Consider the following 23,272-nt stretch of genomic DNA (forward strand, 5'->3'; position numbering starts at 1 on the left):
GGCCTTTGGCCATGTAGCAGCCTTGGCAGGCTGTGGTGGTCTAAAGGAGGACCTGTTGGACACTGGAGTGTGACCTGTGCCGCTGGGTTGACACAAGCAGCTAGACAAAGAACTGCGCACTCTGGACACTGAGTGCAGTCTGTGCCGCCTGGATGACACAGATGGCAGAGCGTGGATAGGCAGACCGTGTGCCAAGATGACACAAACGGCAGGTGATGAAAGCAGGCAGGAGGACTGGGTACTCGACTGGATAACAGGACACAACACCAAACCGGAAGCACATGAAACGCTATCACCAGCATCGGAGCAGCATTCGCACTACAGGGAAATCCAGAACAGTTGATGTGAGGAGTTCAGTGGACGGTCCCCTGGCCTTCGCCTGAGCGGCTTGTGACAGTACTCCTCCGTTGACGAGGGGGTTAAGGAACCCCTAAACCCTGGTTTCCCAGGAAAGTTCTCAAAAAACTTTTTCTTCAGGATAGGAGCATGTAAGGCTCTTTCGGGAACCCAGGAGCGCTCCTTTGGTCCATAGCCCTTCCAGTGGACTAAGAACTGAAGGCTGCCACATGAGAGTCTGGAATCAAGGATCTTCTCCACCACAAACTCCTGATGACCCTGGATGAGGACTGGAGTGAGTCAGACTGAACGTCTAGGAGAAAACCTGGAGGAGAAGAACACCGGCTTAAGAAGTGAATAGTGAAATGTATTATTAATTCTGAGTGTCCTGGGTAACTGTAATTGAAATGCAACTGGATGGATTTGTGAAATGATCCTGAATGGGCCAATGAATTTGCGATCCAGTTTTTGTGATCTCTGATGAAGATTCCTGGAGGACAGCCACACCAAGTCTCCCACTTTGAATCTACATGGTCTACGATGCTTGTCAGCCCAGTGCTTGGAACGACCGGTTGCTTGAAGAAGGGCGACCTGTACCTTCCTCCAGACTGATCGAAACCTAGAAACAGATAAAGATGAAGGAGTTCTGGTAGTCGAGGTTTCAAAAGAATTACTCCTAGGATGCGTCCCAAAATTGCAGTAGAAAGGAGAGATGGAGGAAGCAGAATGGCAGAGTTGTTATATGCAAATTTCCGCAAAGGGAAGAAGTGGAATCCAGTCGTCTAGGCACTTAGAAATTAAACAGCGGAGGTACTGTTCCAGGGACTGATTGGCCCACTCCATCTGTCCGTTGGACTGTGGATGATAGACGACAAACTCACGTTGATACCCAAGTCAGCACAGAAACATCTCCAAAACCGGGCAGCAAATTGAGTCCCATGATCCCAAATTATATCTAATGGAAGCCCATGGAGTCTGAAGACATGCTGTAAAAATAGTGCTGACAATTCTTTAGCTGATTGTAACTTGATTAGGGGAATGAAATGCACCATTTTGGAGAATCGGTAAACAATGGTTCAGATGACAGAACAACGGGAAGACAAATGAAGGTCAACGACAAAGTCCATAGCAATATGGATCCAAGGCTTAGAGGGCATAGGCAGGGGACACAGCAGACCTGAAGGAATAGTCTGGAGAGTCTTATTTCTGGAACAGACATCACACCCAAGACAAACTCACGAGTGTCTCGAGACGCAGACTGCCATCAAACAGAACGAGACAGAAGTTCCAAAGTCTTAGAGATGCCTCGGTGACCCACAGCTCTTGATGCGTGGAAGTCCTTCAGGACTGCTTTATGGAACCTCTCAGGAATGAAGAGCACCCCTGACGGTTTTGCCAGAGGAACCTCAGATTGGCAGGATTTGAGAGAATCAGCCAAGGTTCTGATCAGAGCTAAATGAATCCTGGAAGCCAGAATAATGGTTCTTCTGAGATAACTGGAGGATGACTCATTGAGAAACTTTGAGAAAGAGCATCTGCCTTTATATTCTTGGACCCAGGTCGGAAGGAGATTACATAATTAAACCGGGTGAAGAATAGAGCCCAGCGAGCCTGCCATGCGTTCAACCTCCGTTTCAATATAGGCCAGATTTTTATGGTCCATGAGAACCATCACAACATGATTAGCCCCATCTAACCAGTGTCTCCAGTCCTCAAATGCCCACTTAATGGCCAAAAGCTCCTGGTTGCCAACGTCATAGTTCTTTTCCGCAGAGTCAAACTTCTGGGAAAAGAAAGCACAAGGATGAAGCTTGCCATCTTTGAAAACCTTCTGGGAAAGGATAGCGCCCACTCTGATCTTCGAAGCATCCACCTCCACGACAAATGGAACTTCAGGGTTAGGATGCCGAAGGACAGGTGCAGACACAAAAGACGCCTTAAGTGTGTCGAAGGCTTGAAGGGAACTAGATGACCAACTTGTGACCTCAGCTCCTTTTTAGTTAACTCCACGATTGGTGAGACTATGGAGAAGGACTTAATGAACCTGCAATAGTAGTACGCAAAACCCAAAAATGCTGGATGGCCTTCAGCGAAGTGGGTTGTTCCCAATCCAAAATAGCCTTCACCTTGCCAGGATCCATGGAGAAACCTTGTGAGAAGATTATAAGACCCAAGAAGGAGACCTCATTAACCTCAAACTTGCACTTCTCAAGCTTGGCATACAGGTTATTATCCAAAAGTCTCTGTAAGACCTGCCTCACATGTCTACGATGTTCTTCCACCAACTTGGAATAAATGAGGATGTCATCCAAGTAGACCACTGCAAAGACTCCAAAATACTTCCATAACACCTCATTGATGAAATCCTGAAAGACGGCTGGGGCGTTAGAAAGGCCAAATGACATGACAAGATATTAAAAATTTCCTGAATGGGTGTTAAATGCTGTCTTCCATTCATCTCCCTTCCTGATGCGAATGAGGTTATTTGTGCCTCTGAGGTCGATTTTAGAAAATATGGAAGCTTTCCGCAGTTGGTCAAACAGAACGGAGATGAGGGGCAAGGGATATGCATTCTTGACGGTGATTTTATTCAAGGCACAGAAGTCTATGCAGGGTCGGAGTGATCCATCCTTCTTCTGGACAAAGAAGCCTGCTCCCACTGGGGATTTAGAGGGACAAATGAATCCCTTATCTAGGGTCTCCTGGATAAGGGAATATATTCCTGCATGGCTTTACCCTCTGAGATGGACAACACATATAACCTGCCCTTGGGAAGCCTGGTACCAGCTAACAGATCTATGGCACAATCAAAGGCTCGATGAGGTGGAAGAACATCAGTTTTTTTTTTCAAAAATACTTCAGCTAGGTAATGATAAGGAGCAGGAATGGATGACGGTGCAGATGAGACGGCAGCAGCAAGGCGAATCAGTCGAGAAAGACACTGTGAGAAACAAGCCGATCCCCACTTGAGAATTTCTAGGGTATGCCATTGGATCACAGGGTTATGCTTTTTCAGGCAAGGTAATCCCAACACAACTGGAGCCAGTGGACATTGGAGTAGGAGGAAAGAAAACTCTTCCAGATGCAGAGCCCCAATGGCTAATTGTAATGGTGTCCGAAAGGCAACCGGAACTTTAGAAAGACTTTCACCATCCAGACCAATAACTGACACAGGACTGGATAAGGACTCAGCATTGAAAGGTCCATAAAATTATCCGCAGCACCGCTATCCACGAAGGCAGGGACGGAAATTTGATCATTGGACAATTTGATCACTGTGGTGATAAGGACAGAATTCTCAGGGGAGATGGATGCAAGGCCTAGATGTACATCCCCTAGTTCATATAGATCTTGCCTTTTCCCGACTTTACAGGGCAAAGTTGGGCCAAATGTCCTTTACCGTCACAGTAGAGGCAGAGACCCACGTCTCCTACATTTCTCTTCGGCCGGAAGACGAAACACTCACAGTTGCATGGGTTCTTCAGTCTCAGATGAAGCCATCCATACCGGAGATCACGGAGGCAGGGAAGGCATATTATTTTCTACTTTGTGCTCCCGGAGTAGTCGGTCAATACGAATAGCCAAGCTCATGAGGTCATTTAAGGAATCCAGTGGATGTTGGACTAAGATATTCCATTCAGTAGTCCTCGGCTGCTCTGTTCTCCTGTTTCAAGGACCTGAGACTTGCCTCTGCCATTGCCGCTTTATCGGGGTCATCATACAGTAGACCCAATGCGGCGAAAAAGGAGTCTACAGTCTGTAATGCCATACTAGTAGAGGGAAGACCAAAGGCCCAAGTCTGAGGGTCTCCCTGTAATAGGGAAATTATGATTCCAATTTGTTGGACCTGCGAGCCCAAGGATCTAGGCCGAAGATTAAAATACAGTTTGCAACTCCTTCCGATTCCCTGAAAACAGCTCAGACAAATTAAGCTTAGGTTCAGGCACTGCAGGGGCTGGAGCACCTCGAGTCTCCTCTACACAAAGAGAAAGCTCCTGTACTCTCTGAGTTAGTGCCTGAATCTGGGCGGCCAAAAATTTAGTAGGATTTTGTGAGGAATCCATGCTTGATAAACAAAAGAAGAATACCCTAATATGACAAAAAGTCTCTGTTGGGACGGTCAAAATGTTAAGGTATGGGTATTATCTTTTGTAGGCATTGTCCAGCAGCAGCCTTGACCACCAAAAAAGTGGCAATACCGAAAAAAGATTTTTGACTCATCTCTATAAATAGAGCACCAAAAGCCCTACAGCAGACAAAGCACCCATTTTTTGCTCTTTATTTAATATGCATATAGATCATGAGAATGGTTTTGCAGATTCTTAAAAAGAAAGAACGCACCGAAGAGCTCAGCAACACCAAAAGACCCAGAAGACCACGGAAAACAACTGTGGTGGATGACAGAAGAATTATTTCCCTGGTGAAGAAAAACCTCTTCACAACAGTTGGCCAAATCAAGAACACTCTCCAGGAGGTAGGTGTATATGTGTCAAAGTCAACAATTAAGAGAAGACTTCACAAGAGTGAATATAGAGGGTTCACCACAAGATGTAAACCATTGGTGAGCCTCAAAAACAGGAAGACCAGATTAGAGTTTGCCAAACAACATCTAAAAAAGCCATTACAGTTCTGGAACAACATCCTATGGACAGATGAGACAAAGATCAACTTGTACCAGAGTGATGGAAAGAGAACAGTATGGAGAAGGAAAGGAACTGTTCATGATCCAAAACATACCACCTCATCAGTGAAGCATGGTGGTGGTAATGTCATGGCGTGGGCATGTATGGCTGCCACTGGTACTGGTTCCCTTGTATTTATTGATGATGTGACTGCTGACAAAAGCAACAGAATGAATTCTGAAGTGTTTTGGGCAATATTATATGCTCATATTCAGTCAAATGCTTCTGAACTCATTGGACGGCGCTTCACAGTGCAGATGGACAATGACCCGAAGCATACTGCAAAAGCAACCAAAGAGTTTTTTAGGGCTAAAAAGTGGAATGTTATGCAATGGCCAAGTCAATCCCCTGACCTGAATCCGATTGAGCATGCATTTCACTTGATGAAGACAAAACTGAAGGGAAAATGCCCCAAGAACAAGCAGGAACTGAAAACATTTGCAGTAGAGGCCTGGCAGAGCATCACCAGGGATGAAACCCAGCGTCTGGTGATTTCTATGCGTTCCAGACTTCAGGCTGTAATTGCCTGCAAAGGATTTGCAACAAAGTATTAAAAAGTGAAAGTTTGATTTAGGATTGTTCAGTTTGTCCCATTACTTTTGGCCCCTTAAAAAGTGGGAGGGACATATAGAAACCGTTGTAATTCCTACACCGTTCACATGATTTGGATGTAATTACCCTCAAATTAAATCTGAAAGTCTGCAGTTAAAGCACATCGTGTTTGTTTCATTTCAAAGCCATTGTGGTGGTGAATAGAGGCCAAAATATGACAATGTCCCAATATTTATGCACCTGACTGTATATAGCAGTTAAAACTGTGACCGAGTTTTGTTTCCTCCTTATAGGCATACTTGCTGACTTTTACTTAACCACTGATTTTACTGAGATAGACAGTAGGATCCAGGAGGCTGATCCACTTTCCCAAGAGTCTTGAATATTTGGGAGTTTACCGGACATTCTGGGAGACTAGGCAAGTATGCATAAAATAGAACTGATAAAAGATGTTGGGGAAATCTAAAAGGTTATTCATTGTAACCAAAAGTAGTCAAATGTGATTCTTGATTGATATATATGATTCATATATATTTTGCATGATTGCATAGTTACTTTCACATCTTTGAAACCAAGCTGTAACTCACTCAAGAAAAAGCCTTTCCCCTTAAGAGTTTGCAAGGAACTGTTGTTGCTGTGTTACAAAGTTGTTAGTACTACTTGTGCCTTTTGAAGCCCCCTCATTCCCTCTGTGCTTTTATTGTTTTCACATCATCACACTTTTTGTCTCTGTAGCCCACCCCATCTCACCCTCACTGTCAGTAATACTGCCATCTCCTCAGTTCATCAAGTCTGCTGCCTGGGCATCACCCTTGATTCCACAATCTCATTCACTCCCAACATACTGTCACTTACACATTTCTGTTGGTTCCATCTCCAGGTCATCACAATAATTCACCACTTCCTCTCCCTCAACACCACCAAAACACTTGTCCATTCCCTCATCATCTATCGTCTTGATTACTGCAACCTTCTTTTCTTTGGTCTTCCTCTCAATCGCCTCTCTCCTATCCAATCTCTCTTTAATGATGCTGCTAAACTGATCTATCTCTGTCTCCCTTGTCTGTCAATCCCTCCACTGGCTCCTTATAATATACATTACACAGCTTACACTCCTCACCTTTAAAGTTCTTTCACTCACTTGTCCTCCTACATCTCCAATCTCATATCTCTCCACACACTCTATCACCAGTGACTGCACTTTTCCTCCCCACTGATTACCACCTCTCATTCCTGTGCTGCTACTAACCTATGAAATGCTTTCCCTCGTTCTGTCATATTCTCCCCCAACATTCACTGCTTCAAATGCTCCATCAAATCCCACTTATTCACCCTTGCCAACAGGATCTCTGCCTGACCTAGTCACAAAATTAACCCTTTGTATCTCCCCAGAACCAACGCTATTTCCCTTTCCCGCAAGTAGGACCCTCCCTCCAATTGATTAATCGCTACCATTAGATCCACCAACTCAGCCAATTGGTATACTTTATTAAATTATTACTATGTAAATCACTTACTCTAATACTGCCAATCAAACATATTTCCAATCTGTCATCTCTGCGCAAGCCTCTAACCCCAAGCGACTTTTTAATACAGTTAAATCACTACTTACCCCTCCGTCACCCAACCCACCTGCTACTATCAGTGCACAAGATCTTGCTTCCTATCTCAAGGACAAGATTGATAATATTTTATTTATTTATTTATTACCAGTTATTTATATAGCGCATACATATTCTGCAGCACTTTACAGAGAATATTTGACCATTCACATCAGTACCTGCCCCAGTGGAGCTTACAATCTATATTCCCTATCACAAGCGCACACACATAGACACTAGGGTTAATTTGTGTTGGGAGCCAATTAACCTAATCGTATATTTTTGGAGTGTGGGAGGAAACGGGAGTACCCGGAGGAAACCCACGCAAGCACAGGGAGAATATACAAACTCCGCACAGGTATAATATCCGCTCTTCCTCAGCCAGGGACCTGCTCAATTCCCTACCCGAACCCAGTGGCATGTTCATCAACATTTGACCCCACTAATGAAAATGAAGTATCTACACTCTTCTCATCCTCCTATTCTACTACCTCTCCTCTTGATCCATTACCCTCACAAATCAGTAAAGCTCTGTCTCCTGTGCTCATGCCACACAACTAAAATCTGTAATCTCTCTTTCTCTACTGGTATATTCCCATCACTGTTCAAGCATGCAGTGATCACTCCCATTTGAAAAAAACAAAATTCTGACCCTAACTCTCTCTCAAATGACCGTCCTATCTTCCCGCTCCCTTGCCCCTCCAAGCTACTGAAGAGGCTTGACTACACTCGCCTCACACACTTTCTTAACACTCACAATTTATTGGACCCACTTCAGTCAGGCTTTTGTTCCCAACATTCCACAGAGACAGCACTGACAAAGGTAGTAAATAATCTGGTCACTGCCAAGGCTAAAGGACATTACTCACTTCTAATTCTTCTAGATCTCTCTGCTGCCTTTGACACTGTTGACCACTCTCGTCTCATACAAACACTACAATCCCTAGGTCTTCAAGACACTGCCCTATCTTGGTTCTCATCCTACCTATCTAATCGTTCTTTCACTGTTCGCTTTTCTGATTCTACCTCCACTTCGCTACCTATCAGTTGGAGTACCGCAAGGCTCAATCTTGGGTCATCTGCTTTTCTCAATCTATACCACCTCTCTTGGCAAACTAATCAGCTCTTTTGGTTTTCAGTATCATCTGTACACGGACCGAACTCAAATCTACCTATCCTCCCCAAATTTGTCACCATCTGTGCTAGTCCGTGTCACTGAATGTCTCTCTGCCATTTCATCTTGGATGGCATCTCGCCACCTCAAACTTAATATATCCAAAACAGAATTAATTATATTTCCAATTGTAGTTACCAACCTGATATCTCTATTATTGGTGACAACTCGACAATCAACTTCCCCCCACAAGCTTGCTGCCTAGGTGTCATCCTTGACTCTGAACTGTCTTTTGTTTCCCACATTCAATCTGTCCCTAAATCCTCTTGCATACATCTAAAAAACATAGCCAAAATTCGACCATATGTTACATAAGACACTGCAAAAACTCCTCGACATGCACTCTTTATTTCCCGCATTGACTATTGCAATAGTCTCCTTACTGGTCTTCCCAAAAACAGACTCTTGCCGCTACAATCCATTTTGAATGCAGCTGCGAGGCTGATCTTTCTTGCCAAACGTTCAGTGTCTGCTGATCCACTCTGTCAATCCCTCCATTTGCTGCTGGTCTTCTACCGTATTCAATATAATATACTTACACTCACACATAAAGCTATTAACCAAACCACACCAACATACATCTCTTCACTTATCTCAAAAGATCTTCCAACCCGACATCTCCGCTCTGCACAAGATCTCCGGCTCTCATCCCCGCGCAGTACTTGTTCCCATTCACGGTTACAGGACTTTTTTCGGGCTGCACCCACCCTGTGGAATGCTCTCCCACGCACAATATGACTTTCCGCTAGTCTTCAAACATTCTCTGAAAACTCACCTCCTCAGACAAGCTTATCAGATTCCAGGGGGCGTGGCTTGGCTGCCGATTGTGTAGGACGCATCTTTCAGGAGCTCCTGCCTTACTGAATATTGGAGACCCCCTCTCACCCCTACTTACCTTGCCTTTGCGGGGCTTCTGCTCCTGGACATCCCCGCTGCGGCCGGTTCGACTCCCGGTTCCTGCTGGTGGTATTCGGTGCTGGGGCCTGTGTGCCACACTAAAGCCGTGGCCTCGATTTATTCCTGCCGCTGGAGCGGCCCGGGGCTGCCATACCTGCCTGCTGGTGACCTCTTCCTCTGGGTCCTGCTCTCTGCTGCCTGACTCAAGCACCGAGGATAGCGGTGCACGTGGGTGCCTCCCGGCGCTGTATGTGCTCCTGGTGGGGACTGTCTGGCTCCTGCTGCTGGGGGCTGTGAGGGAGCACTGTGCTCTGCCTGCCTAGGGCTGTCTCATCTGGAGGGGGGGTGATCTGTCTCACCAGGCACTGACTCCTGCTGGGTTGTGCTGATTCCATTCGGTATCCTGGGGCTGTGGTTGTCATCCTGGTCGGCTCTTCATTCAGCCTGCTGCACAGGCTTCACCATCTTGCCTCCCCCCAAACCCGTGGTTTGCGCTTCACTGCTGGAGTGAATTGTTCTGACAGTCACCATCACCACCACCTATCAGCTTACTATACTGGTGACACTGCTGGTCAGGTCACTAATCCTGGAATCCTCTCCTATGTGATTGCAGTCCTTATATTGAACTACGTGGAATCCTAACTTTTCTGGACTTGGTTAAACTACTATAAAGCTATGCTATTTTATATAATGTGAATTACAATCCATCTAGTGGTCGTACTTTATATTGCAAGACCAAAGTGATTTGGAGGTCCTCAGGTGTGATTTTGGCCTTTTGACCCTTTATTTTGAAGAATGGATTAATATGTGGCTTCATCGTCCACTCCTAAAACTCACCGGGGTAAAAGTGGAGTTAAGCATGCGGACACTAACTTGCAGCATGCTGAAGACAATCCTTCGGCTCCTGATCCTAATGCCACCCTTTCAGCTTTGGACTCTCTGGTACCCCCTGTTCCTTTATCGGATGCGGAGGTGGTCAGAGCCATTCAAGAAACTGTTGGACCATTATTACAAACACAAGCTGACAAATTTATGGGTGCAGTAGCGGACATAAAATCACAATTGTCCTCTATGTCTCAACAAAACTCTAAAAATGAAAATCGGCTAATTTTCACGACATTGCGGAGTTAAAACAGCAAGTGTCATCACTTACTACCACACAGCAACAGTTACTCTCCAAGGTCGACGACCTTGAAAATAGGTCGAGACATAATAACCTATGCCTGATAGGCCTGAGCGAATCTGTCATTGGCCCTGATATTGCTAAATTTCTACTATCTTACCTTCCTGAGCTCTTTGGCATTTCAGAAGAATTACAGCTTATGGAGATTGAGCGAGCACACCGTTTGGGCCCTTTTCATGACTCTCATAACACCAGGCCACGTGCAATCATCTTCAAGTGTCTAAATTTTCGCCATAAGGAACTAATATGGTCTACAGCCAAAAAGAAAGGGCCTCTCTCCTGGGATGGCAAGCGTATCTCTATTTTCCAGGACTACTCCACAGAGGTCTCTAGAGCTCGTAGAGAGATGTCTCCGGTTTGCTCTCAACTTATTCAAGCTGGCAAACGATTTGCTCTTCTATATCTGGCTCGGCTGCGAATATTTACATCACAAGGTCCTAGAGACTTCACCAATGTAGCTGATGCACAGGCTTATCTTCAGGAAGAGGATGGCGCCGCACCGTCCTCCGATATGGATCAAAATACTTGAATATATTGTTTCGTAATGTATATGCCTTTCTTTTATTGCTTAATATTTTAAATGGTTGGTCTACATTCGATATGCCACTTATTTGGATGATATCTTTATAGTTCACAGTTGAAGATTTTCAGTTAATTATACCTAGAATGCCTTCACAGATATGTATGTTCACGTATAGGTATATGCCTACATATATATTTCTACTTATCAGCATTATGTTTTTTACATTACTTGAATCTATTATTTTGGTTTCGAATGTATTATTGATTGTAATCTATATCTTCTTTTGAAGTGTATTCTCTTTATCCTAATTTTGCTGTTCCGATTTATCATTGGTCTATTGATTCTCAATATTTGTTATTTTCTATAACTATGGGGGTCATTCAGACCCGCTCGTGAGCGGCAGGACGCTCGCAAGCGGGTCGATGTTCCCCCACTGCGCATGCGCACGATGGAGGGAGCTCCGTCGTGCGCATGCGCGAGACCCGGCGAGCGATGGGTTCTCCATCGCTCCGGGTCTCGCACCAAAGGGGGCGTGCTGTCGATGTTGATTGACAGCACGCCCCCTTTGGTTCTTCCACTGTAGTCTCTGCTTTGAAAAAGCCGGATGGTACTCTAATTTATAAAGGGAAAGATATAAATGAAACTTTTAGAGACTTCTACGCCTTTCTTTACTCACAAGATCCTATTGACGAACTCCAAAAAGCTATTTTTTGGACAGATATTTCCACTCCTCGTATTTCTGAAGAACAAGCTGAGTCCTTGCTTGCCCCTATTACTAAGGAAGAAATTCTTAAGACTATTGTGGGATTGAAGCCTCTTAAGGCCCCAGGGCCGGACGGTCTTTCCGGGGAATTCTACAAATTATTAGCTAATAGAGTAAGTGACACACTGTGTTTGGTCTTTAATTTCATTTTGAAAGAACACAGATTACCCTTATATTTTAATTCTGCAGTTATCAGAGTTCTGCCCAAACCCAATCGAGATCCGGAGGATCCGGGGTCATATCGCCTAATATCACTGCTGGATGTCGACTACAAATTGTTAACTAAAATCTTGTCGGATCGTTTGAAATATATTTTACCTACTATTGTTTCCAGTGACCAGACAGGATTTATCATGGGTCGGCATTCAGTAGTTAATATTCGGAAAGTGCTGGCAGCCGTACAAGCTCTTGGTTTCACAGGTGGTCTCATGCTATAATATCTATGGATGCTGAAAAGGCTTTTGACCTGGTCACTTGGACCACCTGTTTGAAACGTTGAAGAGATTTGGATTTCCTGATGAGTTTGTGTCAATATTACAAACTTTGTATTGTGACCCACTCACGCAGGTTTCCACTAATGGTTACTTGTCTACCCCTTTCGAAGTTCAGAAGGCACCCGACAGGGTTGTCCTCTCTCACCTCTGTTATTTGCATTGGCCCTGGATCCTCTTGCGATAGCTCTTCGCCAACATGAGAGATTTAGAGGGATTTCTATTGGTAAAGTAATGTTGAAGATGTGTCTCTTTGCAGATGACATGCTCTTGTTTGTGTAAGATCTCCCAAACTCTGTTCCTACTATTTTGGCATTGCTGTTGCAATTCGGTTCTTTTGCTGGGTATAAAATTAACCTACATAAATCGGAGGTCCTTTATATGCATGATTCAGGGTCCCCACCTTTGTCTCTTTCTGCAACATGCTTGGATCAATTCCGACTGGCTCAGCAAGCTATTAAGTATCTTGGAATCTATATTCCGGCTAATATCTCTAAGTTACATACAGTTAATTTCACTCCAGTGATAGCTGACATAACTAGACTACTGGATATTTGGCGACACCTTCCATTATCTCTCCTGGGTAGAGATGCATTGCTGAAATCTGTTATATTCCCTAAATTGGCCTACCTATTCAAATGTTGCCAATACGATTAACCTGTTTTGATATTACTCAAATTACTCGCCTATTTTTTAAGTTTTTGTGGAGGGGTGGGAAACCAGGAATATATAGAGCTAAGATGTATTTGGGGAAATCTGATGGCGAATAAGATGTTCCGCATGTCTCTGCATTCACCAATGCAGTATTTTTTCGATATATACTCGATTGATTGACGGGTTGTTAGGCATATACCCATAAATCCCTGGAGGAAGAAATAGTTTTTCCCTATCCTTTATCTGCTCTACTTCATACTCCCATATCACATCTCCCACCATTAGTGCGAAATAATATCCTATTTTTTGACACTTACCTATGTGTTTTTTATTTTAGTGTATGTTTTTTATTTTTTTTATTTTATACAAATATATATATATATATATATATATATATATTGTTTTTGTCTTCTGCTATTATGGTTCTAATTGAATTATATATTTTATTTCTGTGCTTATGTTTAAGAGTTATTTTTGATTAGCTATATCTTACAAAGATGTTTTTGTTTGACGTTGCTCTTGAATTGTATTTGTTTGTACAGTTTGCAGTTCTGTATATGTGTGTATATGTATTCATGCAATATATCCGTATGTTTTTATAAATATACATGTACATGTGTGTTTGCAATTGTGAGTACCGTATATACTCGAGTATAAGCCGAGTGTTTCAGCACATTTTTTGTGCTGAAAAAGTACCCCTCGGCTTATACTCCGGAGCCAGCAGCTGTGTGTTTGCTGTAATCAGCAGCCGCTGAGAGTCTGTTAGACTCTCAGCGGCTGCTGCTGCTCCCACTGCGGGAGCCATCTTCCGGCTCCCGCAGTGGGTAATGGGAGACATGACGTCTCTCCCATGCAAAGTGGCCGGAGGAGCTGAAAGCGGGGGGACCAGGAGCGGGAGTTTCAGGTAAGTGATTTTTTTTTTTATTCTTATCACGTCTCTCTCTACTGGGGGGGGGGGGACTACTGGGGGCACTACCAGGGGGCGATTACTACAGGGGGCACTAAAAAGGGTGATCACCACTGGGGGGATTACTACAGGGGGCACTACCAGGGGGGGATTACTACATGGGGCACTACCAGGGGGCGATTACTACAGGGGGCACTAAAAGGGGGCATTACCACTGGGGGAACTACCAGGGGGGGATTACTACAGGGGGCACTACCAGGGGGGGATTACTACAGGGGGCACTAAAAGGGGGGATTACCACTGGGGGTACTACCAGGGGGGATTACTACTGGGGGCACAACCAGGGAGAATTACTACTGGGGGCACTACCAGCTGCTGCCATTTCCCACACTAGGCTTATACTCGAGTCAATAAGTTTTCCCAGTTTTTTGTGGTAAAAGTAGGTACCTCGGATTATATTCGGGTCGGCTTATACTCGAGTTTATACGGTATGTAAAATAAAAATAAAAAATAGTTTTGGAAAAAAAAAAAAAAGCTTATCAGATTCCAGAACCGCCCGCATAACCTTTATAGCTTCCCTAACTAACTCCACATATCACATTTTCTCTCTCTTCAATTTCACATCCTCCTGACCCTATGTCAATTTTCCAGTGTGACTGGATCATACAGCTCACCAAGAACCTCTGCAATTGGGCTGGACCAATTTGCAATATATAGCACCTATCCTTGTGTATCAACACCTAATAATTCCCTATAGATTGTAAGCTTGCAAGCAAGGCCCTCTTACCTTTATGTCTGTCTTTTACAACCCAGTCTTGTTTTATTTATGTTGATTCAAATTGTAAACTGAATATGCTGCGCTATATAAGAAACTGTTAATAAATAAATAATAAACTATACCTGCATTTGCAATTATGGATATTATATTTGTTATTCTGTTACTTTGTATACTTTATTTTGTATCTATGCTCTGCATGATGCTTCAGAAATGTGTGATGACTTATATATAAAGGATAATAATAATAATAATAATAATTATTACATCAAAAAAAATTGAGTATATTTATCAATATGACCTTAAATTTTGCATCACTGCAGATCACGGCAATAAAAAATCTGTTTTCGTTTTTCTTGGTCAGCTGAGTGATGCTGGCTAGCAGCAGTAAGGAGAAGCCAGCAGTTTTAACGAAAAAATATTAATAATAAAGAAAATCTTTAATAAAAATGTTATATGTTCTTTTTTTAGGAAGCATATAATACTTTATCTTAGTAATAAAGCATTTTTCTTTTACACCTCCAGATACTGCCATCCTGAACTGGTGATCATGATTGGATGACAGCAACGGTTCTTATATCGCCGCTGTCCATTTCAATATGCAATAGCCATTTCCCCATGCAAAGCAGCCTTTGTTTAATAGCAAAAAATCCTATCTCTGGTAAAAACTGATGTTTCTTCCAGATAAATAGGCCCTTAAGGATGTTAACCAGGCAATACTAGCTCCCAGCAAACCCCACACTCTACCTTGTATTTCATACAACTGTGCTTTTCATAGTCCTATCATTAGAAAGAACACCACAATCCCCTTCAGCGATCAGTGTATGAAGAGCATAATGATTGCTGGAGAAGAAATGCAGGTATATTAGAGATGGGAATCGAATGATGAAACATCGGAACCATCAATGTTTTGGTTCTGATAGTCAATGTTTTTTGCCATCAATGATGATTTTTCAATGTTTAATTACTGTCAGTGGTTTTGTTCTTATGCTGTTTGGCTCGCCCCGCCTACAATTTCCTGCTGAGAATAGTTGGGAAACATGACACACAAAGGAAGCTTGTGGGCAATAGATTACCTAGAGGTTTTACCTGCATGATATTACACTGCAACCAGAGCTGCTGTGCTCATAGTGTCATAATGATGCACCAAGATCTGCTGTCTCCTACATGCTGCAGACATGGCTACATATGTGTAAAACAACAGAAACACTTCCAGTGTTTCCGATTTTGAAACATTGATGTTTGAGAGTGATTATTTTTGTTGTATTATGTTGTTGGTCTGATGTATAACAAACATTGGTAACATCAATGTCCCAACCCTAGGGGATGCAGTTGATATGCCGGCGGACGGGATGCCGGCAGTCGAAGTACCAACGCCTTTCACTGTCTGTATTTCATACCGATCCCTAGGGATGCAGTTGAATTGCCGGCGGACAGGATGCCGGCGGTCGAAATCCCGACCGTTGGAAGGCCGAACGTCCGGACGGCGGGAATGGGGGGGGGGGTTAGGATTAGGCACCCACGGGGGGGAGCTTAGGGTTAGGCACCCCCCACGCCCCCCAAAGCTTAGGGTTAGGCTACAGGGGGGCGGTTAGGGTTAGGCACCCGCAGGGAGTTTAGGTTTAGGGTACGGGAAGGGGGGGTTAGGGTTAGGCACCATTGGGGGGAGGTTAGGTTAGGCACCACTAAGGAAGGGTTAGGGTTAGGCTTAGGGGGGATGAGGAGAGGGTTAGCCTGCTTACCAGCCCTAGTCGGGATCTTCACTGTTCGGCCTTTCACTTTCGGTATTTGAACCGGCTATTCAGCCGCCGGCATTTCATACCGATTCCATCCCTAGTATACATGTCTCCCAACTGTCCCAGTTTGTGAACTAGAGAAGGTACTGAGCTTGTTTGGACCTGAGGCAGGGGTTATTTTGCCCCAATTTCACATATATAGGTATACATATGGAACAGTTCAAATATGTGACCATAGCTGAGAACTTTTAATCAGAAGATTTCAAACGTGTCTTACAACATATATTAACATTATTGTAATTAATTGGAAATAATTATTCAATAATTTACACAATACACCCCACCTCCACACACAGTGCTGATTGCTGTAATTTTAATCTTTAGCTCCAATCAGCATTTGTAATAAATACACTGACTAAAAATCCTGGTCATTAGTTCCAATATATGAATGTGATGGTAACCCATACTACGAGGTCAAACTCGTAAACTCATAAAGGAGTAATCCCTTCTAAAAATGTAATGTGTCTCTATAGCATAATTCACTCTGGCTATCTTAGAAAAGGACATTGTTGTTAATTTTTTCTTTGAGTTTTGATTCAAGCTGCTATAAATGATTTAGTATTTTAAATTTCATAAGATTACCAAGTCACATATAATATGGAGTGGAACATCATATTATAAAAACCCACTGAGGAGACTGATGACTGACTGGCTCAGACTGAGAGATCAGATTGCATACTCTTGGGAACAAGCAGAATGCAAATATTTATTGAAAAGAGGCATAATTTTGCAGTGGCAGCCATATAACTGTGCCCCACAGAATGGATTTAGGGAAGGAAACACCAAGCTACTGTATAGAAGAAAAAAAATCAACTTAATGTGAAAAATGTACGAAACCATTCTTGCTGCCTTTTTGTAGACCTTCTTTTTGGGAGATAGAGCATGGAGGTCTACAAAGTCAGTGTGTCCAGGTCAGAGTGAAGAGATTCACAACATCTACAGCTCCCCCTAAATTGCATTATACCCTGACTGCACGTTTAGTAATAAAATGTGTATTAGAATACAATTCTAACACTTCCTGCCACTGCCTCTTCTTGCTGTCCCCAGGGGACCAATAGGAAATGTAATGATTAATAACAATATATATTTACTTAGCGGGTACTTGTCACAAGGGTAAAGAGTAAATTATGTCAAAAACAACTGAACAATTAGTTATTTAGGCAAAACTGCATCCTTTTTTCACCATTGCGACTCTTTCATCTATATTCATATTCTAGAGATTAACAAGGATTACCATGACAACTTTACACATTTATAAATGCTATTTTTTGTTTTGTTTTAAATTGCAATGTATTGATTTAACAGTATGACACAAGTGAATTTATATCAAGTCAGCCTGACCAAGACCCACCCCCCCCTGTAACCCCAGCTCCATCTATTTTCAGTGGAGTTTCACAAACCTCCCCACATTAGCTAGCACTTTTATAATGACATCCTGGGCACAATGTACTGTATTTTGAAGGTGACTGCCTGTAAGTAGACATTTACAAAATTGTGTTTTTACCCCATAAAATGAATTTCCCTAAATGCATAATTTATGCTACTCCTGTAACCTATCTTTCTTTTCTGCACTTTTATCACACTGACTCAGGAAGTTACACTTCCTATATAAAACCCTCACAGGAAACGTTTGCAGGAGAGACAAAGCCTAGAGATAGCTCTTCTATAGTGACAGACAAATTCACTCTGATATACAGTAGTATCTTCAATCTCATGTACCCAATGCAAATAGTGAGGTACTGTATTTTGCCACAATTAAACTAAAGATCTAAATAAGCTGTTGGTAACTTTCATCAAAAAATCTAGTGTTAATCCTGCTTTGCTGTATAAATTTAAAAATTGCGTTCTTTTTTCAATCTGTACCACATACATTGTTCTGCAATCGTAAATATTTTAGTGCATTGTATTTTAAAATTGTGTTCACTGTCTGTGCTTTGTCACATACATACACAGTAAATCACTCCAATGATCTATGGATCTTTCATAGGAAAACACATGGTAGATTGTCTGATACTGAACCCCATGTGACAGGCGCTTGTCATGTGATTTACATGTAATGCAGACACATGAAGCAATATGCAGCAGCAGACTCGGTTATGTCTCACAGATCACTAACAATACAGTGTCTTTGGAAAGACGCTGACATCCATGTTACAGGCACTGTAGCCCCGCCCAAAGCAAACACACATTGTCACCTATCCATAACATTAATGCCGTTTTGTGGAAGACATGATGAAATGGCATACCTATAAAATGACCTAAAATCGTGTACATAAACTGAAGCAAACTATGTTTTTTAGTAAAGTTACTCATTAGGGGTAAAGGATAACTGCCACACTGTACAACAAACAGGTTACTACTAATGTCAGTGACACATGATAAGGCTTTGCTATTTACAGTTGGCAATAAAATGACAAAGATTTGGTAAATCCTTATAGGCAGCAGCTTTCCAGCCTATTATGCAGTCACACAATGTTAGCATGTCTGCACTACTTACCTCAGTGCCACCCTGACACTGCAGTCTCCTTGACTGCCCATGATGCTGAATCTGTGCCCCTCAGGGTGCCCCTTCTACACCCCAAGAGCTCCCAGACTGGGAAGGTGGTGTCACTTGTAGTTTTTTCATCCTAATCCTCCCCAGGGGCACTTGGCTAACCCCCGTCCATGGCAATTTTTCCCCCAAAATAGGGTAGCAGCAGATCCCCGAGCAGCAGAACAATAGGTAGCACAGAAGGGTAGCAGTAGCCAATGGCACAGCAGGGTGGCAGTGCCCGCCCACAGGTAAAGAACCGCCAGTCACAGCAACATGGGCGGGGCTTGGGCATTTAAATACGATTTTATGGTCCTTGGATAAAGTGTTGATGAGATGGCAGAGAACGAAGAAGGTGAAGGCTGGAGAGCTAACAAATGTTGCGGTCAGACGAGAGCAGATGTTTGGTTGATGTGGTGACTGCACAGAAGCAATGGGAGAGGAGGAAGCTATAAAGCAGGGGATGCTGCGGAGTATGTGTGTGGGGGAGGGATACAGATAGGAAGAGATGCAGACACAGGATGTGCTAATTACAAGCTCATTAACCCTTTCCCACTCGTGATCAGCAGTCAATTTACATGAATTTGTTAATATGGAATAGTCTAATGTAAACAGCGCTATAGATGAATGGGTGAGACTGATGCTTTAAGACCATATATCACAGGTACGTATGTTGTAGATGATGGAGTGATGATCAGACGAATCATTTTACCGGTAACCTCAAATTAATCTAGGGCAATCAAGTCAAAGTGAGACATAATCTGTAAAGGCAAAAGTCCACTAGCAGAGTAATTGTGCACGTCACATCCAGATTGGTTTCTTTAGTTTACAGTGATGAAAACAGACACGATATTGCAAAGTTTGGGACCATACTGTGGCTCTATGCAATCGTGAGGGCACCAAGCTCCTTATTAAACTAATATTATAGATAATAAAGGAGTTGTATTAATAACAAGTAGACAGTACCTACACCTACACAGGATACATACAAAGAGCATGAATTTAAGGATAACTTTGCCATGATTTCAAAATGAAGCTTTGGGAATTGCCTCTAAAATCATCTGATTGCAAACATCCCATTGCATCTATACGTTAGACCTTTATGTAAGATCAATAGGTTGACAGCACAGGCATTATATAGCTGTATAAGGGGTATATTTACTAAAGGTTGATTTTAATCGACTTTGATCCATTTAAAATTGACCTTTAGTAAATATACCCCTAAAGGTGGGTACACACTAGGGGATACAGTTATTATACCTACAGCCGGCATTTCCGCCGACGAAATCTCCGCGCCAGAATGCCAATTCCCAGGCAGAAGACCGCTGCCGGAATAACGATATTAGTGAAGATGTGAACGCCAGAATCTGGACAGCCAGGATGCCGATCGTAAGTATAGGGGGCTGGTTAGGTTTTAGCAGCAGGGGGGAGGGTTAGGTTTAGGCATCATGGGGTTTAGGGTTAGGCTAGAGGAGGGGGAGGTTAGGGTTAGGTACCCCCGAGGGTAGGTTAGGGTTAGGCACCACTGGGAGAGGGGGTAGGGTTTGGCACTAAGGGGGGAGTGTTAGGTTTCAGCTTCAAGGGGGGAGGGTTAGGTTTAGGCACTAAGGGGGGGTGTTAGGTGGGGGGAGGGTTAATGTGAGGATGCAGGACAAGAGGGTTAGGGGGAGAAGGGAGGAGGGTTACCATACTTACCGGACCCTTGTCAGGATCCTGAGCATTGGGATGCCACTGACGGTGTATTGACAGCAGGCATCCCGACTGCCAGGATTTCATACAGATTCCCACACTTGGACTATTGGTAAGTGCATACACACTTACCAATCGTCAGCCCAATATGTCGTGCCTGACGTCACAACTGGGTGGGCATTTGTTACAGTTGTGATATCAGTCACCAGTGGCCTCTGAAAGTGTATGGGGAGTTGGCAGACCGCCTGTACACACAGCACGATGTGCCGAAATATCTGCAGATAAATCAGCCATTGGCTGTGCAGCACAGCAGACATGATATAGCTGGTACACACCCGCCGCCGCACCTACGATATATCGGCCACTCAATTAAACGGCCGATATATCAGCCAGTGTATATCCAGCATAATGGGTATATTTACTAAAGTGTGAATTTATAAAATTGGAGCTGTTGCCAATAGCAACCAAACAGATTCCAGCTATTTTTTTCTAAAAGGTGCTAAATAAATGATAAGTACAATCTGGTTGGTTGCTATGGGCAACACCTCCACTTCTATAAACCTGCTCTCTAGGAAATATTAAGCATCTGCAGATATATACACTTTACAGATATATCTGCAGATCGAGTGATATATCTGCAGATGATGGTTGTTCATACACACTGAACAACCATCTGGCTGAGGGGGCGTGTCGTGTCCCTCCCCGCGGCCCCTGCACAAAGTCGCTCGTACACACAGCTGATGCCCAATATATCTGCAGATATATTGGGCATCAGCTGTGCAGCACAGCCAACATGATAAATCTGTGAACGATGTTGTACACGTTGGCCGCCGCACACAAGATATATTGGCTGATCAATTGATCGGCAAATATATCTGCCAGTGTGTACCCAGCATAAATCTGTGGAGGTTAATCCCATAAAATATTGTGCATTTTGTAAAACATTAATTCCTATGTATAATGATCTTCAATGACACACAACATTGTAATTTAATTCCCTGCATGGATTTCAAGCGATTAATCTCCATAGTTTAAAGCGATTAATCGCTCATTAAGGAGATTGTAGAAGATTTTTGGTAAGAAATGCTGATTAATATAGAGAGTTTTGTGTCCTGTACAAAATTAACCTCGTGACATTAATCGCATCAAAGTAAATCACATAAAGTTTTGCGAAGTGATTCATCCCATGATATTTAGAAAATTGCCTTGGTATTCCTAGTTTCAATATACATCAGAATCACAGTGAATCATAATAAAACTGACACTCTAACAAATATATATAAAAACATGCAAAGATCAGTGATTGTACATTAATAGTAAGAGTAAATCATTAAAAAGTCTTTGGTCTTTGTTGCTTTCCCTTTAACCACTTAAGTGACTATTTTTCCGGCAAAACTGGTCAGACATTGCAGGGTCCGCAGACGATTCTGGGGAGTCAGGAGATCAGTTCAGCACATGGGTAGAACAAATTTCCTCTTCAAAAACACAGCGGGGTGGGGTGGTCGCACCTTGTCAGCTGAAGTACAGCTGGCTGCATTCGCATCCCATATAACCACGTCAGTTAAGTGGATAATACCAGCTAACGTAATTATGATACAGAACATTGCGGGCCTCATTCAGAGAGGCACGCAATGCCAATGTTCATGCAGTTGAGAGATTATTTTCTACTCTGCATATGCAAAATATTCTAAAATCCCTACTGTGCATGCTTTACCCTGGTCGGGATGCATGATGTATCCCACCACTCTTCGCAAGCTTAACGGCATTTATTAACGCCGTATGCTTGAACAAAATCATATATGACAGCTCTCCCAGTAATAGCTGTCCTTTGCGATAGTTGGACTTCCGGCTTCATGACCCAGAAGTCCTTCTGCGCAAACGTCGAGTGACCCATGTGCCATTGGGGTACTAATTACCCAGGCCCGAGTCCGCCCCCCGCATAAAATTTCTTACCTGTGAGCGGCAGCAGCCTCTCTCTCCAGCCCAGTATATGCTGCTGTTTACTGGGCTGCGGAGGGTCCATGGAGGACACTGTGCATGTGCAGTGGTGAGTGATCACACTGCCCCTCCCCCCCTGGATCTGACCCATGCTGAGAGGTGTGTGCATCCCACCTTCCCTGTGTAGGGAGCGTGGCCATGCTTCCACTATTTGGCCATGCCCCCTCCAGTGCCCGTTCCTTCCCTTCTCTCTATGGCCCTTCTCAAGGGCATGTCAGTGAAAGATGCAGAACCACAGAGGCCATGTTTAGAGGGAGTTAAGATGAAAACACTGCACCTGCCATAGGCTGGTGCTAGTGTTGATGGTGAACGCGATCATGTGCCAATGGTGGAGTGTTCAGAGCCACCAGTGAAGTTGCAGCATGCATGGGCACTGAAAGTGCGCATTCCAGCACATGCTAGTAGGATACATTGCCGGTCGTCCATACACATGCTGCAGGGACCCGGCGGTGAGTGGCAGCTCAACTGGATGGCCAAATTTAAATACCTGCCCAGTTGCGACATCAGGCCTAACACAATGAGTGGATGATTGGCAAGTGTATATGCACTTACCAATCGTCAGGTCAGCGATCGACCTAGTGTGCATTCAGCATTATAACACATATAGAAACCTAGCTTGCTTAATTATTTAAACATTAACTTATATAATGAAAACTATTTAATTTACTGTAAAATATATCTATTATTTACCATGGTTACAAATCACATAATCATGAATTAT

The 23,272-nt window shown here is 43.3% G+C and overlaps 1 protein-coding gene across 7 annotated transcripts in view; it reads right to left on the reverse strand.

Moving 5' to 3' along the window:
• KIF21B (kinesin family member 21B) overlaps window positions 1–19,272 on the reverse strand; it is a 299,791-nt gene extending 280,519 nt beyond the window's left edge. For all 7 annotated transcript variants that reach the window (XM_088445771.1, XM_088445769.1, XM_088445770.1 and 4 more), the window contains exon 1: window positions 18,832–19,272. In XM_088445771.1, coding sequence (XP_088301897.1) covers window positions 18,832–18,872 — 41 coding nt within the window. In that variant the 5' untranslated portion in view covers window positions 18,873–19,272. The remainder of the gene's footprint in view (window positions 1–18,831) is intronic.
• Between the last annotated feature and the right edge of the window lie 4,000 nt (window positions 19,273–23,272).

The sequence above is a fragment of the Taudactylus pleione genome, unplaced genomic scaffold (genome assembly GCF_031769625.1).
Source record: "Taudactylus pleione unplaced genomic scaffold, aTauple2 ptg000387l, whole genome shotgun sequence".
NCBI classification, from domain to species: Eukaryota; Metazoa; Chordata; class Amphibia; order Anura; family Myobatrachidae; genus Taudactylus; species Taudactylus pleione.